Source organism: Ursus maritimus, unplaced genomic scaffold (assembly GCF_017311325.1).
Source record: "Ursus maritimus isolate PB19 unplaced genomic scaffold, ASM1731132v1 scaffold_2, whole genome shotgun sequence".
In the NCBI taxonomy this organism is placed as follows: Eukaryota; Metazoa; Chordata; class Mammalia; order Carnivora; family Ursidae; genus Ursus; species Ursus maritimus.
In genome coordinates, this window is record NW_024424452.1 from 68,948,156 (window position 1) to 68,966,462 (window position 18,307).

The window sequence follows — 18,307 nt, forward strand, 5'->3', positions numbered from 1 at the left end:
AGGAGGAGTTTTATAATTTTAGGGTGGTCTGGGTGTAAGCCTCATTGAGGAGGTGACATGTGAACAAAAACTTGAAGAAGGTAGGAGCTTAGCCATGCAGTTAAATGGGAAACACATGTTCCAGGCAGAAGGACCAACCAGTGCAAAGGCCCTGAAGTCAGAATGTGCCTCATGAGTGCAGTTAGGACCCAGAGGACAGCATGGCTGGAGCAGGAGGAGCAAGCAGGGGAGAGTGGAGGAGGTGAGGCTGGAGAAGTAAAGGGGTGGGGAGGGCCTGTGGCCTGTTTGGTAGAGTCTCACCTACTGTTATAAGGTTTTTGACTTTTTCTGTCAATGTAATGGGAGCCTTTTGCAGGGTTTAGAGGCATGGCACCTTACCTAAGTGTAAGGAGAGAGAGGAAGAAGGTAGTAGTTTAGCTAGGATCATCAGACCTCCAGAAATACTATTTTAAGACCAAAGTAAGTGAAGGAGAAGAAAGAATCTGATACAGGGTCTTTTATAAAAAGGACTGTTTAAAATGCCACGTTAATACTTTGCTTGTATTAAATACACATGGAGCTCTTAAATTTGATAATTCATGCTGTTCTATTTTTTTAAGTGGCTCTCTTCTTAAGAGATACCTCTTTATCAAGTTTCTATAGCTTTATCTTTCTAAAATTAGGGTAGATTAGGAATATGATAAGCAGAATCCTTCACTTTGCTATCAACAATAAAACATCAATAGCAGTGAATCTGTTACAGTTATTTGACACTGAAAAAGCAGTAGAACACAAGACCAGCTGGGATGGTCAGTGATTATCTTCAAAGAGGTAATATGGATTGGGATGACTTCCTCATAAGCCCATCTTACTTATTAGCTTGAAGAGGGTTTTTTTCTTTTTATAAATTGATTCCTTTGGATTTTCTGTGCGATCGTCACGCATCTGCAAATAGGAACAGTTGTATTTTTGCCTGTTTGATCTGTATGCTGTATGCTTTTTATTTCTTTTTATTGCCCCGGCTAGAATTTGCAGCACTGTATTGAAGAATAGTGGTGAGAACAGACATCCTGGCTTTCTGAGGGGAGAGCATTCTGTCTTTCACCCTTGACTGTAATATTAGCTATAGGTTTTTTTATTGATGCTCTTTATCAAGTAAGAAGTTCCCATCTACTCCTATATTTCTGAGGTTGTTTTTTTTTTAAATCACAAATGGTTGTTGAAATTTGTCAAATATTTTTTCATCATTTATTGATATAAATATGTGATTTTTTTTCTTCAGTTAGCCTGTTAATATGGTGGATTAGATTGGTTGATTTTGAAATATTGAACCAAATTTACATCCTTGGAATATATACATCACTGGTCATGGTGTGTAATTATTTTTATATATTACTGAATTTTATTCCTAGTATTCTGTTAAGGATTTTTTGCATCTATGTACATGAGGGATTTTGGCCTTTGGTTTTCTTTCCCGTCCTTCTTTCCTTCCGTCCGTCCATCAGTCTTTGTTTTTGTTCCTTTGTTTTTTTCTTTTTTTTTTTTTAAAGATTTTATTTATTTATTTGACAGAGATAGAGACAGCCAGCGAGAGAGGGAACACAAGCAGGGGGAGTGGGAGAGGAAGAAGCAGGCTCATAGCAGAGGAGCCTGATGTGGGGCTCGATCCCATAATGCCAGGATCACGCCCTGAGCTGAAGGCAGACGCCCAACCGCTGTGCCACCCAGGCGCCCCTGTTTTTTTGTTTTCTTATTGAGATATAATTGACATATAACATTATATTAGTTTTAGGTGTACACATAATGATTCGGTATTTGTGTATATTGTGAAATGATCACCAAAGGAAGTTCATTTAACTTCCATCAGTGCACATAATTACAGACTTTTTTTCTTGTGATGAGAAATCTTAAGAGCTACTCTCTTAACAACTTTTAAATATCTAGTACGATATTATTAACTACAGTTCTTGTGCTGTACATTACATCCCCAAGACTGGAAGTTTATACCTGTAGGTCACCTTTATTTACCCCATGAACTCGCCCTGCACCCCTGCCTTTTGCAACCACCAATCTCTGAGCTCAGGGTTTGTTTGTTTGGTTTTTCCTTTAGATCCCACATATAAGTGAGATCATACAGTGTTTGTCTTTCTTTAACTTAATTCATTTAGCATAATTCCCTCAAGGTCCATCCATATTGTTGCAAATGGCAAAGTATTCTTCATTTCAGCGTGTCAGTAATGTTCCATTGTACATAGACCCCACATTTTCTTTATCCATTTGTCCATCAGTAGACATTTAGGTTGCTTCCATGTCTTGACTATTGTGAATAATGCGGCACCGAATGTGGAAATGCACATATCTTTTCAATTCACTGTTATTGTTTTCTTTAGATGAATATTCAGAAGTGGAATTGCTGGATCCTATGGTAGTTCTATTTTTAATTTTTTGAGGAACCTTCTTACCGTTTTCCAGAGTGGCTGCACCAATTTACATTTCCACCAACCGTGCACAGCTATTCCCTTTTATGCACATCCTTGCCAGCATTTGTTATTTCTTGTTTTTTGAACGACAGCCATTCTGATAGGTACAAGGTGATCCCTCACTGTGGTTTTGATTTGCGTTTCCCTGATAATTCATGATGTTGTACCTTTTCATGTACCTGTTGGCCATCTCTATGTCTTCTTTGGGAGAAATGTCTATTCAGATCCTTTGTCCATTTTTTAAATTGGATTGTTTGCCATTAAGTTTTTTGAGTTTTTAAAAAATGTATTTTCAGTGTTAACCCCTTGTCAGATACATGATTTGTGAATATTGGTTGCCTTTTTATTTTGTTGATGGTTTCCTTTACTGTTCAGAAGTGAGTTTGATGTAGTCTCACTTGTTGATTTTTGCTTTTGGTGCCTCTTGTGTGGCTGTGGTATCAGTGTAATGCTGGCCTCATAAAATGAGTTTGGAAGTATTTCCTCCTCTTCCATTTTTAAGAAGAGTTTGAGAAGGATTGGTATTAATTCTTTTAAAAATGTTTAATGTTTTAATTCACCAGTAAAACCATTAGGTCCTGGGTTTTTCTTTCATTTTTGGTTTGTTTAGATTTTTTAATTTATTCACAATTCAGTCTTATTTGGTTGTATGTTTCTATAAATTTATCAGTTTCTTCTAGGTTATCCAGTTTACTGGCATGTAATTGTTCATAGTAGTCTCTTATGATCTTTGTATTTCTGTGCTGCCCATTTAAATGTTTCCTCTTTCATTTCTGATTTTATTTATATGAGTCTTCTCTTTTTTCTGGCCTAACTAAAGTTTTGCCAATTTTGACTCGCGGTTCAAAAAACAATCTCTTAGTTCAGTTTCATTGATCTTTTCTTTTGTTTTCCTGGTGTTTAATTCATTTATTGCTGCTCTGATCTTTGTTAATTCCTTTCTTCTGCTAACTTTAGGTTTAATATGTTCTTTTTCTAGCTGTTTGATGTATAAAGTTAGGTGTTCAAGATCTTTCATTTTTTAATGTAGGTGTTTATCACCATATATTTCCTTTTTAGAGCTGCTTTTGCCATATTCTATAAGTTTTGGTATATAGTGTTTCCATTTTTGTTTGTTACAAGATATGTTTTTATTTCCCTTTTAATTTATTTTTGTGATCCATTGGCTGTTCAGGAGTGTATTGTTCAATTTCCACATTTTTCTGAGTTCTCCAGTTTCTTCCTTTATTGATTTCTAATGTCATAATTTTGTGCTTAGAAAAGACCCTTGGTTATGATTTCGGCTTTTGCTAAATTTCTTAAGACTTGTTTTGTAATCTATCTTTTGATGTATCCTGTTCCATGTGCTTTTGGGAAGAATGTATATTCTGTTGCTATTGGATGGAATGTTCTATATATGTCTGTTAGATCCATTTGGTCTAAAGTAGAGTTCACAACCAATATCTCCTTACTGATTTTCTGTCTGAATGATGTATCCATGGTTGGAAGTAGGGTATAGAAGTCCCCTCCTACTGTCGTATTGTCCGTTTCTCCTTTCACGTCTGTTGTATCTGCTCAGTATATTTAGGTGCTGCAGTAAGTGGGTGCATATATATTATAATCGTCATATCTTCTTGATGAATTGACCTTTTCATTATTACACAGTAACTTTTCTGTTTCTTGTTACTATTCTTGACTTAACATTTATTTTGTCTAAGTATAGCTACCCTTGTTCTCTTTTGGTTTCCACTTGCATGGAATATCTTGTCCTGTCCCTTCATTTTGAGTCTTTGTGTCTCATTAAAGGTGAAGCGTGCCTTTTATAGACAGCATATAGTTGGGTCTTGTTTTTTTTATTTTTTATTTTTTTAAGATTTTATTTTATTTGACAGAGATAGAGACAGCCAGCGAGAGAGGGAACACAAGCAGGGGGAGTGGGAGAGGAAGAAGCAGGCTCCCAGCAGAGGAGCCTGATGTGGGGCTCGATCCCAGAACGCCGGGATCACGCCCTGAGCCGAAGGCAGACGCTTAACCACTGTGCCACCCAGGCGCCCCATGGGTCTTGTTTTTTTTAAACCATTCAGCCACTCTGGGTCTTTTTGTTGGAGAATTTAATCCATTTATATTTTAAGTAATTATTAATAGGTAAGGATTTACTAATGTCATCCTATTAATTGTTTTCTGATGTTTTGTAGTTCCTTGGTTTCTCTCTTCCTCTCTTATTGGCTTCATTTGTAAACTGTTGATTTTCTGTAGTGTTGATTCCCTTCTCTATCTGTTGTATACCTCCTGTTGTTGTTTGCTTTATGGTTACCATTAGGCTCACATAAAATACCTTAGTTATAACAGTCTGTTTTATGTTGATACCAATTGTTTATTCTCCTGGTTTATCTTATAATTGCTTTAAGTATTTTTCTTCATATGTTTTAGAAGCACGTAAGATAAGGTTATAATATTTCCTGCAACTGTGAAATATAATTTAGAAAACTGAAGAGGAGAAAAAAATCCTTGTGGATTTACCCATACTTTATATACTGTGCTCTTTCTTTCTTCCTGATATTGCTGAGCTCCTTGTTCTCTAATTTGTTTTCTGTTGAGGTAATTTCCTTTAGCCGTTTTTTTTGTTGTTGTTGTTTTGTTTTGTTTTAAGATAGCCCTGCTATCCAGCAAATTCTCTTAGCTTTTGTTCATCCGAGAATGTCTAAATTTTCTCTTTATTACCAAAGAATATGTTTGCAGAGCATAGGATCCTGGGTTGATAGTTCCTTTAGCATCTGAAAAATAGTGTACCACTTCCTTAGGACTCCCTGGTTTTTGAGGAGACATTCACTGTCATTCTGAATATTTTTTTCACTTCATCTACAGTGTAGATTTTCTCTGGCTGCTTGCAAGGTTTTTTCCTTTTATAGTTTTCTGATGTTTAATGGTGTGTGTTGGCATGGATTTCTTTGGACTTATTCGGTTTGGGATTTGTTCATCTTCTGGAATCTGCAGGTTTAATGTGTCTTGCTAAATTTGGGATGTTTTTAGACCATACTTCTTTGAGTACTTTTACAGACCTGCCTACTTTCACTTCTTTTTCTGGGACTGTGATGACATGGATGTGAGATCTTTTGTTACTAGCCCACAAATATTTGGGTCTCTGTTCGTTTTGTTTTCATTCTGTTTTTTTCTCCACTATTCATACTGGTCAGGATCCACTGTTTTATCTTCCATTTCATTGATTCTTTCCTCCGATCCCTATTGAATCCATCCACCCAGATTTTTATTTTATTTATTTCTAAAATTTCCATTTTGTTTTTTGTAAACTTCTGTTTCTTTGCTGAGACTTCCTGTATCTTTGCTTGGGTCTTCTGTTTGTTGATTTATTTCAGATGTATTCATAATTGCTCAGCAAAGTGTTTTATCATAACTGTTTTAATGTCTTGTCAGATATATTTTTTTAAAGATTTTATTTATTTTAAAAAGAGAGCGAGAGAGCACACGAGCGGGGAGAGCACACAAGGGAGAGAAAATCTTAAGCAGGCTCTACACTCAGTGTAGAGCCAGACACAGGGCTCGATCTCACGATCCTGAGATCATGACCCAAACCAAAATCAGGAGTCAGATACCGAACCAACTGCGCCACCAAGGTGCACTGTGTCAGATATTTCTAGCATCTCTACTATTTCAGTGTCAGCATCTATTGATTTTCTTTTCTCATTCAGGTTGAGGTTTTCCTGTTTGCTGATAGGATGAGTGATTTTCAGTTAGTGACTCTGAATCTTATTTAAACCTTCCATTTTAGCTGGCTTTTCCTGACACCGTTCTAGCAGTGGTGGATTGCCAGGTTGAGGTAAAAGTTCAGTTTCTGCACTGAGACTCCCTTGACACCCAAAAAAGGGCTCCTTATTCTTCCTGGAAGGGGTTAGGTGTTCTAGGCCCCCATTTGGTTTCCACTGACACTGTGATGGGCCTGGCCTTAGTACCGCTGGGCAGTGGTGGACATTCTTTTTTTTTTTTTTTTTTTTTTTTTTTTTTTCTTGTGAAGTTGTTTTTATTGGGACATAAGAAATGGGTTGGGGAAGGTCACGTGGTTTATGCCCCCCACCGGGTAAACGTCCATTCTAATCTTCCTGGGATAGCTTCTGAAGCTTTTTCTTTTTCTTGGAGCTGCTGCTTTTGCTGCCAGCAGCTTCTTCAGGCCCACTGCTGAGTGGCTCCTCCTTGGAGGAGAATTTCCTCTTTTTCTTGGGGACACTCCTGTTTCCCGCCTCTTCAGCGTCACTAACTGGTTCCTCTTTGGGGACAGATTTCTTCCTCTTGGGAAGACTGACACTGCCAGCTGTCTCTTCAAGGAGTGGTGGACATTCTAACTTCTTCCGACACCATCCCAATGTGGGGACGGTGGAGAACCTCACTACTGGGGGGGGGGTGCTATTTGGCCACGTGGTCTCCACTGACACTGCGTGTGGGACGGGCTTGTTAGCAACCATTGGGGTTGAATATTCTGCCAGTCCTCTCCTCACGGCGTGTTTGGGCACCTCATCATAGCCTTATGTGATTGGAACTCTAACTCCTTATGTGTTCTTTGCTGATAGAAGTGGTCGTGGGGCAAGTTGTTCGTGTTGTTTAATGTGAGTAGAATAGTTACTTCCTGAAAGTGTTCTGTCTTGCTAGTTTGCTCCTTTCTGGGTCCTTTGGGTAGAAAGGGTAGGCTTTCGTTGGGGCTTGGTGGCATTTCTGGGTTGCCAGTTTCTTGAGCTCTGTGTCTGGGAAATATGAACCAGAAAGAAAACCCAGGGAACTTCCCACCATGTTGGTCCAGCATTGCTGACACCACCGTGTCACATTCCCTTGTCCCTGTCAGTCATCCTTTTCCCTCCAAATTTCATTTTCCTTATCATGTCCAGGAGTCTTCGTTGCAGATACTGGGAAAAGGGGAAGTACGTCTCTTCCATCTTTCTGGAAGCAGAGGTCCCCCGAGTAAGCTCTTCACGTGTAAACCCCACAGCTTCAGCATACATGCTTAGATGTCTTCCGTTGGTCCCCGTTGGCTCGAGGATAGAGTAAAACTTCTCAGTTGTTTCCACGGCCCTTTATTATTGCACATGTATTTGCCTCTCCAGCTTCTCATCCTGTTCCTGTGCCTCCCGGCTGATTCCCGCCCTAGTGAACTACTCTTAGTCCTACTTGATCACCTTCGGAGTTTTCACATAGTTTGTGTTGTCTTATCTCTTTTCTCTCTCCAGTCCGTCCGTCCTTCCTTCCTTCCTTCCTTCCTTCCTTCCTTCTTTATTTATTTACTCGTTTTTGCTTGTTTGTTTCCCGGAAACATTCTTCACCCGGCCCACTTACACTCCTCTGTAATACGTTTTACCACTGACATAGTTCTCATTGGAATGTTGCTTTCCTTCCCTCACCTCACTACTAGCCCATAAGCGTCTTGGAAGTAAGAACTTGGACCATTTTATTCATTGATAATGTCTAAGTGCATGGAAGAGTGCTTGACACATAAAAAACCCCAAGTCAGTATTTACCGATGAGTGAGCAATGAACTGGAACTTAGCTCTTGGAAACCTCTGACCGCTTCCTGAGGTGTCTTCCTACGTTGTGTAGGAAGTTCCCAGCACACTCATCCCTTACATATTAATCAGTGATGCCTGATGGAGTTACCACTGACTCCCGTTGATTGAGATTTCCTTCTTTACTCCTTCTTTCTCCCTAAACTCATGCTTACGTCACTGCTCTTCACTCCTGATGTTTCAGCCTTTCCCAGGGTTGGGACAGAGCCACTGAAAATGACATTGAGAGAAAGGGTAAATCCTCTTTTTAGTATTCTTCTTCCCAGCTTCTCTTTTCTTGGCCGCGTGATGGTCCCTGTGCCCTCATTCACATTCCATCTTTTCAGTATCATTTGTTCATTTTTCAACCCTTTTTATTGTGGTAAAATGTATGTAACATAAAAAATAACATTTTAACCATTTTTAAGTGTACAAATCAGTGGCATTAAACACATTCACATGCTATGCAACTACCACCCTCCGTATCCACGGCCTGTCATCTTCCCAAACGGAAATTCTCCACCCATCAAATGCCAGCTCCCCATTCCTCCCACCCCTGGCAGCCCCTGTTCTCCTTTTTTGTGTCTCTGAATTTGACTAGGATCTCACATACATGCAGTCATACAGTATCTATCCTTTGTGACTGGCTGACATCACTTAGCGTAGTGTCTTCAAGGTTCGTGCATGTCGTAGCAGGTGTCAAAATGTCCTTCCTTAATACAGCATCCTCCTGTGTATATGTAAACACTCCATGTTGTTTATTCATTCATCTGCTGACCGGCGCTGGGGTTGGTTCCCCCTCTTGTTCATTGTAAATAATGCTGCTTTGCACGTGAGGGTACATGTCTTTGTTCAAGTCCCTGCTTTCTCTTCTTTTGGGCATATAGCAAGAAGTGGTATTCCTGAACTTATATGGAAATTCTGTGTTTAACATTGTTAGGAATTGCCACACTGGTTTCCATAGTGGCTGTACCATTTACATTCCCACCAGCAACATTCATTCATTCTTAATCTGTAAACTGGACTTGCTGCTCTGTACCAAAAATTATAGTTACGTACCCGAGGCATAGCGGTCAGGCTGAGGGTAATTATCATCTGTATCTCATTCATAATTACACCCACACTGCCTTTTTTTTTCCTTTTATTTATTTATTTATTTCAATAATTTTTTTATTATATTATGTTAGTCACCATACAGTACATCCCCGGTTTTTTATGTAAAATTCGATGATTCATTAGTTGCGTATAACACCCAGTGCACCATGCAATACGTGCCCTCCTTACTACCCATCACCAGCCCATCCCATTCCCCCACCCCCCTCCCCTCTGAAGCCCTCAGTTTGTTTCTCAGACTGCCCTAAACATTTGACATAAGAGCTAAAGTGTAAGCTCCCTAGGGACCTGCCTGATGAGTGGCCCCGACTATACTCATGGCTGTAAAGAAAAGAAAAGTGTCCAGATCACCTTCGAAGTGATGTTCCTCTAGCTACTTTTTACGCCAAGATCTTTGTGTGAACAAATATGCATCATCAGTGTCTTTCTGTCTTTTCTTTCCCTATGGCAATGTTTTATAATATATTTAAACTCCTGGAAAACTTAATAAGTTTATAATTACTTACAATTTCTTCTTAAAATCTGCTTTCCTCATCACACTCCAAACTCCCAAGAGGGTAAGACAGAGTGTCCTTGTGTCCTCTCACAGACACTCAATACATACTTGTTGACCATCTGCAGATAACAGTAAAAACTCATACTCTCATTCAGTATTTTTCCCTGAGAAAATAAAGGAATGGTTTCTTACTTCCTAAGCAGAATAATTATTGTAACCTATAACGTGCTTCTTATTCCCCTTTCTTTTGTTGCCTCGAGATGGGTGATTTGTACTTCCATGTTCCGTCTGTTTCCTTCTCTCCCTTTCTCTGTCGGTCTGTCTCTCTCACGCACACACTACATCATGTAAGTAAAGGATGAAAGATAGTGAATGGAGGCAGGGGGATGAAATAGGGGAACCTGTTTCCCCCATCATGATTCGAAGTCAGATCTCTTCGCATCTCAGAAGAGTTCTAGGTTATCTTAGGAGTAAGAACGTAAGGGAGGAGCTGTGGACTGGGGAGAGGCGCTTTGACGGTTCTGCCCCCCGAGTGCTGCCCTCGCCCCTTGCGGTTTGCCTGCGCTCCACTCTGAGTGATCCCTCGAGCTCCCATATCCCCTGCCACACAATGTACATTTGATTTTCTGCTTCATTTATGATTTGAAGCGTGTTAAGCTTGTCTTCCTGACCTGGTCATCTCCTCCAGACAGAGACTCCCTTTTATAATCTCTTATATGCCACACAGTGCAAAGAAAAGTTACTTACTGTGTGTTAATCCCTTATTAAATCCTCATTACTAACAGATTGAATTTGAAAATTGTACTAGCAGTGAGCTAAGAACCATTTAGTTGGGATGAGCTAACCCACTTCGCTAGTACTGCTGCTTCTGTTTACTCACTAAAACTGGTTTTTAATTACTCCATCTAAATGGTATGACTAATCATGGTACATGAGATATTTTTGATAGTCTCTGAAGATTTCTTTCCTTTTTTTTAAGGTTTTATTTATTTATTTGACAGCACAAGAAGTGGGGGGCAGAGGCAGAAGCAGGCTCCCCGTTGAGCAGGGAGCCCGATGCCGGGCTGGACCCCGGGACCCCAGGATCATGACCTGAGCTGAAGGCAGACACTTAACCAACTGAGCCACCCAGACACCCATCTTTGAGGATTTCTTTCAAGTTTTGATCCAATTCACTATTTGTTGTAGTGAAAGTAAACACTCTTACACCTTAGCCAATTTAGAGTGGTTGGCCAAAATTCAGTGCATTCTGGATTTTTCTTGATTTGGGGTTTTTATCTTTGGGGAATGCAAAATTCTATGTATATCAAATGCAAGTGTAATAATTCTCTTCATATGGGAAGATTTTATAAATAATCGGGTGAGTTTGTCTTCTCCAGTCAGTCTATGTGAAACATGAAAATGTGACATAAAATTCTCATATATACCTAACAACTCCATTGCAAAGCAACCAGAGTGAAGTGGCTGGAATAAATCTGGAATTTAACCTAAACTGAAAGAAGACGGTAAACCATCCTTGAAGGCTGTAAAAGCCGTCCTGTGGAATCATTTTGCCATAAACTTTATGTGATTCATTTTATGAAACACTGATTTCATTTTTGTTTCTAACAAAAAACAGTTGAGATAAGCAAATGACTCAGTGGTTTGCAAAACCGTTAACATGCTAGGGAAGAGCACTTCAGAGTGCAAGAGAGGAGGTGGGCACTCTCAGACGGGATGATGAAACAGGCCATATGACTACTTCAGACTGACATGTCTTAACCATAAAATGGGATTGAAGTTAGCCGTGTCACGTACTAACTTTTGACTGCAAATTATTAGACATAACAAATTGTTGAAATCTTAAAAATGTTAAAAAGTAAAGTAACAGAAAAATATCACTTAAAAATGTTTCAAAGGAAGTAGTATAAACAGAAGAGTTCCTACATGAAATGCTGAAATTTGAGAAAATAATTTTATAAAATATAATTTTCTGACTATGACTACGTACCCTGTGATCATTAAGATGAAGTACCCTATGACTTTTAGAGAAACATTCTTCAACTGAAACATTTATTTGGACTATTAAAATTATGCTATTAGACAAAATGAAAACTAGTTAAATGCAGCTTTGCAGATATTTTTGAAAATTGTTAAAAAACTATCATATCCATAAATGTATCTAGACTTTCGAAATACCTAAGATAAACAAGCTCTTAATAAATCTGTGAGTTCAGGGCACCGAATATCAGTAAATTATTTTGTTTAAGGAATCTAGCACCAGTTAGTGTACACTAATGCATTTTAGTGACTTTTTGACCACAGGACTTACTTATACACCTACTGAAAAGAGCATTTCAGTAGGACTAGTGTATTGTAAAGACTACTTAATTTATTGAAAGCATTTGACTCAATGTGCGATACTTTATGCACCTGTTCCCCACACTTGAATTTGCAAGACCTGGGGATCTTGTTCAAATATGGATCTGATTCGCTAAGTCTGGGGTGGGGCCCAGGATTCTGCATTTCTCACAAGCTCCTGAGGATGCTAATGCTGCTTGTCTTGAGATGACATTCAGAGTAACAAGGTTGTAAAGAATAGAAAATATCTAGGACAGAAATGCACAATGAATGTGTTTAGATTTCTCTATTTTTATGGGCTTCAGTTCTTTAATTTGCCAATTTACTTTTGATGCCAGGAATATTTTATATCAATTTATTAAATCTTATCTAAGCATGTATTTAAATTAGTAATTTTATTTTGGTGTCCTGATAACTCTTCTGAAGTGATAATGTTAAGTATTGTTTGATAACATTACTTTCCCAGTTGGAGAAGCTGAGCTGTTGGAGTTCTGAGCTGTTGTCACAGTGTGACCTCAGGCTAGATATTCAGCTCCCTAGGCTTAAGTCTCCACTTCTAGATCAGAGGTTTTCAAATATTTGCTTTCAGAAATCAGAGTTTGTTCTTAAAATGACCACTAGGGAAACTGGGCTGGGGGTCTGCAACCATTAGAAGCAATAATTTTGTTTTATTTTATTTATTTATTTGACAGAGATAGAGACAGCCAGCGAGAGAGGGAACACAAGCAGGGGGAGTGGGAGAGGAAGAAGCAGGCTCATTAGAAGCAATAATTTGACTAACATCAGCACACGGATGCTAATAACCATCCACAGAGGAACACTGTTTTGTCGGTTTGGTTGGTTTTGTCATTTTTATTAGTTTTAAGCTTTTAATTGGTTCTGAAGGTACTTTTTTGGAAGTACGGGCGTCTTTTTCTAATAGAAATGTAAGGCATTTTTGTACAGAAGTTTTGCACATCTCCACACTGGCGTTAGCTGTGCACCATCTTTACAGTGAACTTGCTAAAGCATTTAATTGTTATGAGTTATAATCATAGTGGTTTGTGGTGTCCATAAGCCTAAAACCAAATACAAAATATTTTATTTTTTTAAAAATTTTGGTTGTGTTAAACCTTGGTTTCAAGCATTGTTTTTATACAAATAATAAAATAACCACTGTCTTCTCTTTTTAGAATCAAGTCACTTAGAACAACAACTTGAGGAAGCCAACTCTGTAAGAAGAGAGCTCGATGATGCTTTTCGACAAATCAAGGCTTATGAAAAACAAATCAAAACACTACAGCAAGAAAGGGAAGAATTAAACAAGGTAAAAATATATGGATAGATTGTTAAAGCTGCTTTTGGATTTTTAACCTTTTTTAATTTGTATACTGAAAGCTTTCCTAGTGGATTACAATAACATAAAGTCTGTTTTGTCTGTAAATTTTTAGTTAAAAATTTAAGAATTATTTTGGTGTATATCAATTGATTAATAGCTAATAAAGAAGAAACTTTTATATTCTCAGGATTTTAAAGTTCAGAATCATTTGTTCTTTTGAAAAGTCAATAATCAAAGGACTTGATTAAAGTAAATGTTATTGAAAAATATTAAAAAGGAATAAGCAAATAATAAGCCGTGCTTAGTATCTATGGAAAAATTAAAAATACGGGCATATTCCATTGTGATTTGCTGATATGAACATTCTTAAAAGATTATAATAAAAAATTTCATTAGTGTTTTAATTACTGTTTTAAATGTCAGTTTATCTTTCAAAGCATGGATAAACAAGCTGAAGTTATTTTCATAAGAACTTTAACACTCCAACAGTATTGTGAACATCAACAAAATATATTAATAGCAAAGACTCTCTAACACATCCAGTAGGGCCAATAATATTCAGGCACCAGAGAAGAATACTTTACCTGAACCACTCAGTGTATGTGCTTTGCCTTTCATTAACAGATAAAAAAATGTTGGAATTAATACTAGCCAACACAATAAAGAAATGAGTGGTTTATGGCATAGTATAAATTGTATTCAATGATACAGTATATAATTGATAGTATAATGAATTTCTTTTGGGGGAAGATTTTAAAGTCTTGCTTTAAAGAAGTGGAGGCAATTAAGGGTGCCTGAGTGGCTCAGTCGTTACATATCTGCCTTCGGCTCAGGTCATGATCCCAGGACAAGGTCCTGGATCGAGCCCCACGTCCGGCTCCTTGCTCAGCGGAAAGCCTGCTTCTCCCTCTCCCTCTGCCCCTGCTTGTGTTCCCTCTCTCACTGTCTCTCTGTCAAATAAATAAATAAAATCTTAAAAAAACAAAAGAAATGGAGGCAATTAAAAATAAAACAAATATCCTTTTGCTGAGGAAGCTAATCAAAAAGACTAACAGAAAAAGCTGTAAAGGTTAAACTGAATGACATTAGTATAGTTTTACTTTTTTCTGAATGCAATTACAAGCAATGTGGTGCACAGATCCATTTAAATTCATGGCCAATCTAATAATATTTTGAATTTATAACATGTTCTATTTGTTTTAATAATATTATAGTAATATTAGTGGTAATGATTATGTATTTAAAGGTAGGATTGTTCAGCCAGACTTAGTAAACATAAAAGGGATGAGAATATGATATCTAGATTTATAGTGACGAGTATCTTGCCGATTGTAGTAAGTTTTAATATTAAAAATCCTTTTGGTATATTTTGAGAAGAGCAGTAGTGCTGTAAGGAAACATTATATCAATAATGAATTTTAAGTGATTTGCTTAATATCCTACAGGCAGCAGTTGCTCCTTTTAAGATTTTTTCATTTGATACATTTAAAAGAATCAATGTAGCGTATGAGTTTTGATGGAGAATAATACGATGCACACCTTATGCACATGTAACACTAATTTTATCCATGCTTGGAAAGATAAACTGACATTTAAAACAGTAATTAAAACACTAATGGAATTTTTTATTATAATCTTTTAAGAATGTTCGTATCAGCAAATCACAATGGAATATGCCCGTATTTTTAATTTTTTCTGAACCTACCATCTACCTTAAGAAATAGAACGTCACCAATTTTGTGGCATAGCCCTGGCCAGTCGTTTTTGGTTTTTGTTTTTATCCCTTTCTCCCTACTTCCCTGAAAATGGTAATTGCTGTTCTGAATTTTATGTCAATCATTTCCATATTGAAAAAACATTTTATTACATTTTAGATATCTCTAAACAGTAAATCATATGTAATAACATAAATGTATGTGGTGACAGAGGGTAGCTACATTTCTCATGGTGAGCACTGAGTAATGGATAGAATCTTCGAATCACTATGTTATACACCTGAAACTACTATAACATTGTATGTTAATTATACTTCAGTAAAAAGAAATAAAAATGCCAGTGCCAAGTACTGAAGATGAGATTATAATCTGATATACTATTTTTGGAAAATTAATTTGCAGTAAGTATCCAAAGTCTTAAAATACTGAAATACTTGCTATAGTAAACTCCATTTGTCAAAATTTAAGAAGATAACCAGATGTTCAAAGATTTGCTCACAGAGAAATTTCTTACCACATTTATAAAAGAAAAATATTAGAAATAATCAAAATGCCCGACCAATTCATATGTTAGAATAGTGTATAGCCATTAACTTGGTGGCTAAAGAATTTTTAATGCCATAGGAAAATAAAAAATATTTATGTATTATTTAGTGTTGCTTGTTTCTGAGCTTTATAAAATGGTATATGCAATTTTTTGCAGTTTTCTTTCACTCATTATATTTCTAAGATTCATTTATATAGCTATAAAGCCTTCATTTAGTTGCTGTATAATATATACCATTATGTGAACACTCCAGAATTCATTTATTCCATTTTTTGTGTAGAGACATTAAGGTTGCTTATACTTGACAACTACTGTAAATGAACATTCTTGAACATATATGCTGATATGCACACATTTGCATATACAAACACGAGTAGAATAATTGGCTCATAAGTAATGAAGATATTCTAATTTTTATGATAATGCCAAATCTTTTTCCGCTGATTATACCGATTTATACTTTCACTCCCACCACCTAGTGTATATTCAACAATACTTAATATTAGTAGAGATATTATTTTGGCCAACCAAGTTGAAATTGATATTTTAGGTCTAGAATGAGGTTTTGTTATAAGGTCTTAACTTCTCTAATTACTAATGAGGTTGAGTATCTTACATATGGCCATTTATCATTTATATTTCTTCTTTTGTGAAGCGCCTCTCAGTATCCTTTGTATATTTTTCTGTTGGGATGTCTTTTTCTTATTGGTTGGTGAAGATTTCTTGAAAATTTCTGTGTTAATCTTTCGTCAGTTGTGTATGTTACAGATACCTCCCAGGTGGTGGCTTGTCTTTTCACTTTCTTTATGGGATCTTTTGAATAACAAAAGTTCCTGGTTTTAGTGTAGTCAACTTATCCATCTTTCTTTTTAAAGTTTTGCTGGATTGTGTAAGAAATATGAGGTTAAAAATTCTCAGTTTTTTTTTTTAAGTGCTCTGTTTTTATTTTGAAGTTTTAAAGTTTGGTCTTTCATATTTAAATTTTTAATACACCAGAAATTTATTTTTTGTATCATGTGAGATAAGGATCCAATTTCAGTTTTTCTTGTGTAGCTAATCAGCTGTTCATTTACTAAATAGCCCTTCTTTTCCACAGTGATGTACGATGTCACCTCTGTCATATATTACATTTCCATTTATGAATGAGTCTCTATCTAGTTTCTTAAAAACCATGATGGGATTTTGATTAAAAATGCATCAACTCTGGAGAGTAATTTCAGGAGAATTGACATCATTACAGTATTGAAGCTTTAAGTTCTTACTGTCCATATTTATTAATATTGTTCCAGATGCGCACACAGATTTCAAGAGCAGAGTGTAGTATTGTGATGTACACAGAGCAAAAGTAACCACATCCCGCCCCTGTGTGCTAATTCTTACTTCTGGCAGCAATGCAATGAGAGCTGGGTAGACAAAACCCTACATATATGGAGTCTGTGTTTTGAATGTGAGGAACCCTGAAAAAGTGAGTCAGGGTGTTTATATAAAGGAGAGTGGTGGATGCTTCCAACCCCCCCCCCATCTCCACCCACCCTTCGGAGAGTCTCTTTGGAAATGTAAAGAGAAGGATCTAGGACTCTTTGAATTATAAATAAATTACTCCAGTGGAAGGATAAGCCCAGAGTCTCAAGCTCTATAAAGAGGATCACTCCCTGATCCAGGTCCTCTCTCTCTTCCCACCCCTGCTGAAGTATAAGCGCATATATCCAGGAGTTAAATCTCTTTGGAGTTTCTCACCCTAAATTAGTCATAAATTACAGGGCTTGCTTTTAGCCCAGGTCCTAAGTTTCAGTAAAATTTGCTTACAAAGGCCTATCTGTAGAAAAACAAAAATATTTTCTCTAGAGCCCCACAATCTTTCTTTCCACAAACATGGTATATCTCTCCGTATCTTTAACATCTTTTAAAATGTTTTTTCATGAAATTTTATGCATGTCTTATTTGCCTTTCTTTAAATTTATTAGTCTATTTTTTCATATTTTAAATGGTATCTTTTAAATTATATTTTCTTACTGATTTCATTCCAGCAACATTGCTAAATTCTTATTAATTGTACTAATATATTTAAGATTCTTTATGGTTCTCTGCAAATAATGACAGTTTTGTTTCTTCTTTTGGTTTTTATGACCTTTCTTTCCTTGTCTTGCTGTATTAGCTAGAACCCTCAGTACAATGTTGAATAGAACTCGTGATAGCAGGCTTCCCTGTCTTATTCCCGATTTCAAAGAAAATGCCTTTACTGTTTCACCAGTAATAATGTTTTCTGTAAGTTTTTGGTAAATACTTTTTATCAGGTTAAGAAAGTTATCTTCTAATCCTATTTTGCTTATCATTTTTACCAAAAATGGGCATTGGACTTACTAAATGTGCTTTTCTGTATACTATTGCAACCAATTTCTAGGAACTTGTTAATATCTATTGATGTAATTATATGATTGTTCTTCTTTAATAACTTGGTTTGGTAAGTTACATTGATGGGCTTTTTCTAATGTTAAACCATTTTTGTATTTCTGGGTTAAACCTAAATTGCAAGTATATTAGCTCCTGAATAATAATATGCTAGTATATGTAATACTTATGTAATAGCACTGTTATTGGAGTGCTTTGCATATATTAGATCATTTAATCTTTATAAGAGTCTTGTCATTTAGGTATTGTTGTTGTTATTATTATTATCATTATCATTTTATAAATGGTGAGACCAAGCACAGAGAGGTCAAGTTCATAGAGCTAGAAAGTGGTGGAGCTGGAATTTCAACACAAGGAGTCTATCCAGAGTTCATGCTTGTCTACTTCA

General features: G+C 36.6%; 1 protein-coding gene across 7 annotated transcripts in view; it reads left to right on the plus strand.

Annotated features, from left to right (window-relative positions):
* CDC42BPA (CDC42 binding protein kinase alpha) overlaps positions 1–18,307 on the plus strand; it is a 308,490-nt gene that overhangs the window by 172,622 nt on the left and 117,561 nt on the right. For all 7 annotated transcript variants that reach the window (XM_040636100.1, XM_040636097.1, XM_040636098.1 and 4 more), the window contains exon 12: positions 13,103–13,236. In XM_040636100.1, the coding sequence (XP_040492034.1) occupies positions 13,103–13,236 (134 nt within the window). The remainder of the gene's footprint in view (positions 1–13,102; positions 13,237–18,307) is intronic.